Source organism: Sinocyclocheilus rhinocerous, unplaced genomic scaffold (assembly GCF_001515625.1).
Source record: "Sinocyclocheilus rhinocerous isolate Xijiao unplaced genomic scaffold, SAMN03320098_v1.1 scaffold281, whole genome shotgun sequence".
In the NCBI taxonomy this organism is placed as follows: domain Eukaryota; kingdom Metazoa; phylum Chordata; class Actinopteri; order Cypriniformes; family Cyprinidae; genus Sinocyclocheilus; species Sinocyclocheilus rhinocerous.
Window position 1 is genome coordinate 239,636 of NW_015623191.1, and position 8,889 is coordinate 248,524.

The 8,889-nt window shown below is 34.6% G+C and overlaps 1 protein-coding gene and 1 long non-coding RNA gene across 2 annotated transcripts in view; one reads left to right on the forward strand and one right to left on the reverse strand.

Annotated features, from left to right (window-relative positions):
• The window catches only part of LOC107738577 (uncharacterized), a 15,781-nt gene extending 12,541 nt beyond the window's left edge, over positions 1–3,240 (forward strand). Inside the window, exon 2 of the long non-coding RNA XR_001639907.1 lies at positions 2,735–3,240. This is a non-coding gene — a long non-coding RNA (uncharacterized LOC107738577). The remainder of the gene's footprint in view (positions 1–2,734) is intronic.
• A 283-nt stretch (positions 3,241–3,523) lies between these two features.
• LOC107738793 (WD and tetratricopeptide repeats protein 1-like) overlaps positions 3,524–8,889 on the reverse strand; it is a gene marked incomplete at its 5' end in the record, with an annotated part of 5,688 nt that continues 322 nt past the window's right edge. Inside the window, 4 exons of the mRNA XM_016550682.1 lie at positions 3,524–4,250; positions 6,290–6,482; positions 7,401–7,569; positions 7,650–7,956. Coding sequence (XP_016406168.1) covers positions 4,050–4,250; positions 6,290–6,482; positions 7,401–7,569; positions 7,650–7,956 — 870 coding nt within the window. The remainder of the gene's footprint in view (positions 4,251–6,289; positions 6,483–7,400; positions 7,570–7,649; positions 7,957–8,889) is intronic.

An 8,889-nucleotide genomic window follows, 5' to 3' on the forward strand; every position in this document is an offset into this window, starting at 1 on the left:
TTTACACATATGCCATTATAATTTGTGTTTTATTTTTTAATTGTACGGAATTATAAAATAAAACGCAAATTATAGTCGGGCCTGTTTTAGGCTTTTCCTTATTTTTTATATTATATTATATTTATATTATATTTTAGACCATCAATCAATTACGGTGATGAAAAAAACGACTCGCCGTCTCCTCATTGGACGTGCGTGCCGTGAGAGAAATGCATCTTTAATGAAAGAGTTTCTATTTTTGATTTGAATTATTTCGTTTTAAAGTAGTAATTTAAAGCTTTCTATATATTTTGATCATGTCTGAGTTTCGGTTCATCGTTGTGAAGCGTCCCGAGACGGCAGAAAGCGTTTGTTTTCTCTATTTTATAAAAGCACAATGTTTTATTGATATTATGAGTGCACACAAATAAAACTAGCCCCTTTACAGTTTATAATGATGTATTACTCTTACCTTTCTGAGCAAACATTAGTGGCATTCACATCAAACAGTGTTATGTAGCATCACAGAATCAGTGCTATTTTACTGTAATTGAGATACTGTTACTGTTTTCATTTTTATTTTCCCTTTTTAAGTTTTAGTAATTTTGTTGTTTGTTTTTGTCATTTTTAGTAGTTTTTGTTTTATATATATACACATACAGTGGGGAAAATATTTATTTGATTATTTATTTTGATTATATATTTATTTAATTGCCCACTTACAAAGAAATGAAGGGTCTGTAATTTTTATGGTAAGTGTATTTTAATGTATAGAGACAGAATACCAACCAAAAAATCCATAAAAACACATTATATAAAGGTTAGAAATTAATTGTCCATTTTTTGTTTATATATTTTTATGTCAGTTTTAGTTTGAGTTATTTTAGTACATCAAATTAAAATAAATGGAACTTTTATTTTTACTTGGAACAGTTTTTGTATTTTATTTCATATTACGTTTATTTTATTTCAAGTTACAAAAATTTTTTTTTTAATGGTTTTAATTTTAGTTTCAGTTTTATTTAACCGTAATAACCATGCACTGAATCAACTGAAATATATTAATTTATACAAACAAAACTAATTTTTATGGGTTAAATCACTTTAAATCACTCTTTAAGGTAAGAATTGCAAATAAATATAGTTATGAGTAATTTTGTGTAAAAACGTAAATTTTGTAAGTCTGATTTTAGTTTTTATTAATATTTTGAATCGGTTTTTATTTTTAGATTTTTTATTTTAATATTTTAGTTTTTTATGTCTATATAGTTTTTATTAATTTTTAATGTCAGTTTTAGTTATTTTAGTACATAGAGTTAAACTAAAGTAATATGAGATATAGCTGAAATAAAAAAGTTTTTTATATTTTATTTTATTTCAAATAGCGTTTAGTTACAAAACATGTTTTTTAATGGTTTTTAGTTTCACTTTTATTTAACTATAATAACCAATGCAATGAATCAACATAAATACATTAATTTATACCAAAAAAAATTTTTTTTAATAGGTTAAATCAGGTAAAAATCACTCTTTAAGGTAATGTATGCACAGTAATTGCAGAGTATGCACACTAGGTAGTGTGCTATTCTGAACACAGCCGTGGCCTTGCAGCCCATCTGGCCTAGATGTGCGCTATACTTCAACTCATTAGTGTATGTAGGTCAGGTGGCCTTTAGAGGACACAGGGTCCCTTCAACACCACAACAAATGATTAACACACGGAGAAAAAAAAAACACTATTCAGCAAAAAAACAGACTTTGAGTAATTGTGGGCAGGGAAAGTCAACGTAACACCTTCATCACAGAAGCGCACAGGGATTTGGAGGCGAACGTATTTGCGTCAATTCAGAGCAGCCAATCAGCTGCGAGAACCACGTCTGCAGCGCAATCCATTGGTTGCATGGGTTATTTTGAGTTCAATCATGCATGTGTTAAAAACAAAAATAGGACAAATGCCTAATTAGTCTTAAAGTCATGCATTAAATGTTGCACGCGCTGCAAATAATGAACATCTTCCTAAGTATGTTTATCTTGTTTTCTAGTACACACATCTAAGCATCCTTAAATCAAGATGCATTTACTGGAGGAGCATATGAAGTCTTGTTTTCTGAGAAATTGAACAAAATTGAGTTTATGCCTAAAATTGAGAACAAATATCTGCGAATGGGGAATGAAAACTTCACTTTTTCCTTCGAATCAGGTTGATTTTTCTGAGCCCGTTTGCAGATATTTGTTCGCTTTAACCATAATTTTGATCAATTTCTGTGTATTTTGATTTAAGAACATTTGCACTGGCAAACATGCTGAAGAAGAACAGCACTTTTTTTAATCAGAAGGAAAAGTTATTTTCTATAATCCAGTGGCAGGGTTATTATAGTTAACTAAAACCTTAAAAAATGGTTACTTAAAAAATAAATAAATGTTAAATGAAATAGCATCATTTTCGTTTAGTTTAAATTGAAGTACTAAAATAACACGAACTAAATAAAGTAAAAATTAAAATTAATTTAAAAAGGCAATTAAAAACACAAAATCGAATTCAAAATGTTAACAAAAATATAATATTATATAATGCAGAAATGATATTAAAACAACACTGTTGTTCTTCGTTTATATATTTTGGTCAAATAAACTAAATAGTGACGGAGATTTGTTGATTTTGAAGAGTTGCTAATTCAACTCGTTTAGAAATACTGACACATATTGTGTTCCCTTCAATTCATTCCTTAAAATGTCTTTACATGGTCTTACAAAGGACTTTAAGAAGTCTTGAATTCACCTTCATGGAACCAGCAGAAGCCCTGCATCATGAGCGGACTTTAATGTAAAAGGCAAGATAAAAAAGAATCACATGATATTTGTAAATAAATTAATTTTATTTGAGACAGATGGGGCTGTGCGTTGTCGATGGCTTCATGTCTGTAACCAGTATTACCATTATTACGGTTTATAAAGCCATGCCGTTGATGATTAAAGTTACATTTTATTCATATAATATAATGTTTTCCTCTGAAAACCCCCACTGATGATCATGAGAGCCATGCCGGAGCTGCTGCAGAACTTTACATGTCGCACTAAACTGTACTGAAATCCCCAGAGACACAAAAAACAAAAACACACATATCCCAGAACAGACCCGATTCTAGTTTCTTTTAACTGCTTGTGAAAAGTCTGTCTCTGTGTCTTTATTCTTCTCTTCTCAGGTTCATCGATGAAGATAAAAGGGCAAGACGTCCTGCTCGTGCCGATGAGAAAAAAGGTAAAAAAAATAAAATAAATAATAAAATTGATAGTTCCGGTGCTTGATTCTGATTGGCTGAGCCGCGTTCGAAGCTGTTGTAAATGACTCTACAAAGTAACATACACCTTTGTTTACGTTTGTGTGTTGCTCGGCAACCACTTTGTAGCAACCACAACTGTTTCTGAGGAGCTACATTGTTTGGTGGAAGAATACTGTTTTTATTAATATCTTTACACTTTATTTGCTCCGTTTTATTTTGTGAAACCTAACTACGTATATGTGAATAACCGTTTTATAAAAGCAGTAAGACCCGTGAAGCTGTGAATTTATAACAGCTAAGGGGCGTTGTTAGGCCATTAGCTTTTATAAATTCACCGTAAACCACGGCTTCACGGGGCTTATTGCTTTAACGAATCATCATTGTCATCAACAACAAACATTTTCAGTCCCAGAACATCCACAAGTCTGGGTCGAACAGAAACACTGTTTATTTTTCCAGAATGTATTTCAGAAGAAAGTGCTGCAGACCTATAAACATACTTGAACAGTAACACTCTTTTTACTGTCCTCTGGTGCTCAAGTTCATTCGGAGAAGAAACAAAACGAGACGAAATCGCGTCCAAAAGCAAGCAAGCCCCGCATTAGAAAGACGCAAGCGCTGTGCGACTTTGGAAACAAGCTTTAAACCTGAACGGTGCCAAAAATGTGTTGCAGATCTAGAAGTGCTTTGGCTTCGGAGGGAAGCTGGTTTTCTCGCTTCCTTCTGCAGAGCGGCTCACACTGAAATTGCAAAGTAAATATCTAAGGTGCTTGGCGCTCCGGTGTCGTTCTAGCTGGAGCGGCACTGAACCTGGCTCTCCGAGCTCTCTTCATCATCGGAGCCCTCGGTGCCTCGGCTGCTCAGACCCGAGATGCGGTAACCCATGTTCAGCAGCATCACCTCCAGCGGATCCGCGTTCATGCGCCTCTGGTTGGCTTGGGCCGCGCTCTCCATGTCCTCCACCACCCGACAGTTCTCCTTCTCCTCCGACTGACGATCAGACAGAAGAGAACACAAGTCACGTTTGGTGCAATCAACAGCCTAGCTTCAAAAAGAGTAGGTCACCCAAAACTGAAAAATCAGTCCTCTGCAAGTGAATGGGTGCCGTCAGAATGAGAGCTGATAAAAGCATCACAATAATCCACAGCACTCCAGTCCATCAGTTAACATCTGGAGAAGACAAAAGCTGAAACTAATCCAGCATTTCATATGTCTATAATCCATAATAACGCTTCCTCCAGTGAAAAAGTGCATCTGCTGTTGTCTCTCACATCAAAATCCAGCCACATATGTGTTTAGAGCTGTTTAAACGCTGCTTGATCTGTGCAGATTTCTCTCCTGATTCAGACACTTTTTCACTGGAGGAAGCGTAATTATGGACTCTATGTATTTTAGTTAAACACGTCTTAATGCTGGATTAGTTTCAGCTTTTGTCTTCTCCAGATGTTAACTGATGGACTGGAGTGCTGTGGATTATTGTGATGTTTTTATCAGCTCTCGTTCTGACGGCACCCATTTACTTGCAGAGGACTGAGTTTTCAGTTTTGGGTGAACTATTCCTTTAATGCATTTTTAAAAGCTACTGAATTAATTTACTATTCAATGTCGGGCTGCATCATAAATAATCAACAACATATCTGATTATCGATTATTCATGTCTGCACTGAAAACATTCGCACGTCCGCGTCACTTTATACCAGAGAATATACACATTTTTCTAAAATATTTTTTAGACATTAAATGCGAGTTTAAAACTCCACATGTAACTATTTTTATAAGAGCGGTGACAGCAATGGAATATGCAGTTAACATTTAGTCTGTGCTTTTGTTTTTTTATCATCATTTAATTTAGTGATTTTAACTTCTTTCAAATGGTAAGTAAATTTAACCCCTACATAGAAATATTCACTATATTTGTTTTTTTTATTGCCTTCAAATTGCACATTGTTTGGGCAGGATGTGGAATAACAATTTTGTAAATAATGGATTCAGATTACTTCATTTTTAATTTTCAATTATCATTTTTGGATTATTTTTTTCTGATTAGATAATCAAAATAATCGTTGGTCGCAGCACTAGTTCAGTGCATCAAACCGAACTGAATGAAATACTAAACTGAAAAGTGAAATGAAAGTGATTCTATGGCTGGGCGATAAAGCTAAAAAATTGATCACGATATAATGTTTCATTTCATTCAGTATCGATAATTATATATATATATATATATATATATGTTTCATAACGTTTTTTAAACAAAGAGCAGTAGAAGAAAAGGTTTAAATTTAACCACTGTATTGTTAATTTACCCAATTTATTAAGACAAACAACAAATACTTTTGGTTTTAACAGTCAAACACAAAATAAAATTGAAACAAATATCTCCTTTATGTTTTAAACAATAAGCAATGAGCAAAATAAGTTTATTCAATGCAATGAAATAACAACTAAAAAAAAGTGCATCACGTCTAAACTAACATATAAATCAAAATATAATTTTGTGAATTGCATAAACTAACTGCATCATGTATTTATGCATACCTTAATACAAATAGCCAAAGCGCTGATCGCATTATTACATTTAAAAACATACGAGACGCTGAGGAATGAAACAAAAGATGTTTTCTAAAAGTTTAACTCTTTTAACTTTACTTGTGCGAGACGCGAGTGCAACAGAATACGTGTTCTGTGTGAACGGCTTGGTTTGGGGTTTAATCTAACTAATATCTTCTCCGCATTGAGCTTCTATATTTCTCTAATATACTGAATGGAAAACGCAGCAGCTGTTGCACTCTGTTGCACTGGCGTCTCGCACAAGTAAAGTTAAAAGAGTTCAACTTGTAGAAAACACATCTTTTGTTCCATTCCTCAGCGTCTCGTATGTTTTTAAATGCAATTATGCGATCGGCGTATGCTATGCATAAATACATGATGCATCGATGAAGGTGTAGCGTCGATAATGGCGATACGGTTTTATCGCCCAGGCCTAACTGATTCATTCATCGTTCATAATGAGGTCAGTGGGTTGGTACCTCAGGTCTGGGGCTCCAGAGCCGCACCACGGGGTCGATGCCGCTGGTGGCCAGGAAGCAGTAGCTGGGATGCGGCTGCAGGCAGTTCACTATAGACTCGTCTCCCTGTAAGATCCGCACCAGGTTCGTCGTCTCTTTCTCCCAGATGAAGAACGAGCCGTCGTCTGAACCGCTCACGATGTACTGGCCTTTACTGCAGAGCGACAATCGAACGAGTCACACACGACCAGTCAAACGTTTCTGAACAGTGAGATTTTTATGTTTTTTAAACAAGTCTCTTCTGAAGCATGCATTTATTTGATCAGAAATACAGCAAAAGCAGTAATATTATTACCATTTAAAATAACAGTGTTCTATTTTAATCTCTGTTAAACTGTAATTTATTTCTGTGATGCGCAGTTGTATTTTCAGCATCATTACTCCAGTCTTCAGTGTCACATGATCTTCAGAAATCATTCTAATATGCTGATTTATTATCAGTGCTGGAAACTGTTAAATTGCTGTTTAATATTGTTTTGGAACTTTTGTGATACTTTTTTCAGGATTATTTGATGAATAAAAAGTTCAAAAGAACAGCATTTACTTAAAATAGAAATCTTTTGTAACAATATGCACTACTGTTCAAAAGTTTGGGGTCAATACATTTTTTTTTCTTTCTATTTTTGAAAGAAATTAATACTTTTATTCAGCAAGGATGTGTTAAATTGATAAAAAGTGACAGTAAAGACTTAGAAAAGATTTATATTTTGAGTAAATGCTGTTTTTTTTTTACTTTATTCATCAAATAATCCTGAAAAAAGTATCATAGGTTCCAAAAAAGTATTAAGCAGCAAAACTATAATAAATCAGCATATTAGAATGATTTCTGAAGATCATGTGACACTGAAGACTGGAGTAATGATGCTGAAAATACAGCTGCGCATCACAGAAATAAATTACACTTTAACAGATATTCACATAGAAAACTGTTATTTTTAATTATAATAATATTTCACAATATTACTGTACTGTACCGTACTGATGCCAAACTTTTGAACGGCAGCAGTGTATATATTAAACACATCACTCAGAAGTGATTCATGAAAAGCAAACAAGGTGCCAGTAAACTGACCTTCCGAAGAAGTTGGCTTCTTTAATATCAGTGGTGGTGTTGCAGTGGCCACAGTAGCGATGCTTGTAGTCGAAGCTGCGCTCTCTCAGCACGATCTCATCCTCCGGGATGGACTCCTTCCGGCTGAAGTTATGGAAGCGGATGGAGCTGTTCCCCTTTTTGTCATCAGCTGGATGCATACAAAATATGCAGAGTCCTGATTATTCAAATGCATGCACAAAAACCCCCAAGACCCAAGACTGAACCTACAGGAGTCTGTTTTTGAGAAGAGGGCCGCCTTGATGTCTCTGTCAAGCGCGTCACATGCGCTGCTGTGCGCTTGCTCTGGAAACTTGCCCTTGAAGTCATCTAGACACTCCAGAGCCTCGGCGATGTATTTGAGCTCAAACAGGCAGCGCGCTAAGCGGAAGTGTGCCTTCAGATGACCCGGGTTCAGAGACAAGGCCTTCAGACAGTCCCGCAGCGCGTCATAGTGATCGCCGTCCCTGATCAAACATCCAAAATACACATTTAAGTGTTTATAGAGTGCATTAAAGCATTGAACCAAACCAACCAGCTACAAGGAGAATCATAACATTATGAACATTGATTGAAGCAAAAAAAAAAAAAAAAAAAGTGAATGAAAATCAGACAAAGATACAAGACTTTAGTGAGTCCTGTGAAGCACTGCAAATCATCCAATTAAACACCACAGTAAAATATAAAACTCTTCAAACCTGTTGGTTGTATTTATAGAAACAGTATATTTTAACTTTATTGTAAGGCTGTCAGTCGATCTAATTAATTACATGGTGCGGCGATTAATCGCAAATTAAATTAGGCTGTGAAAATACCCACAAAAGATTATTTAACGCTATTATTGTGTTAAATAATAAAGTATCAAGTAGACATTACAAGGAGTAGCTTTAGATAGAAATATTTGATTTGATTCAAGAAAATGTATTAAACTACAATGGCCGAACCTAATATGGAACATAAAAGAAGAAAACATCTATTTTTTTGTATTTTTTGTTCATGCAATGAAAGTCACTGGTGACCGAAACAGCTTTGTTACCAACAGTCGTCAAAATACTTTCTTTTATGTTGCGCAAAATAAATAAGTCATTCAGGTTTGAAACGACACGAGGGTGAGTAAATGATGACAGAATTTATTTATTTTTTGGTGAACTATCCCTTTAATGTTTATTTATTTATTTAACTATTATTTATTTAAATAAATTAAATGATACTCTCAGTCTAAGAAACTAAAACTGCCAGCAGGTGGCGCTAAATGTCTTTATGAGTCATTCATTCATTCGATTCGTTCAAACAGCTGATTCATTCAAGAATGAAGCAAATGGCTCTCTAACAATGGGCCTTTGAATCATTGGTTCACACGATTCGTTCAAATGGCTGATTCATTCAGGAATGAAGCAAACGGCTCTCTAACAATGGGCCTTTGAATCATTGGTTCACACGATTCGTTCAAACGGCTGATTCATTCAGGAAT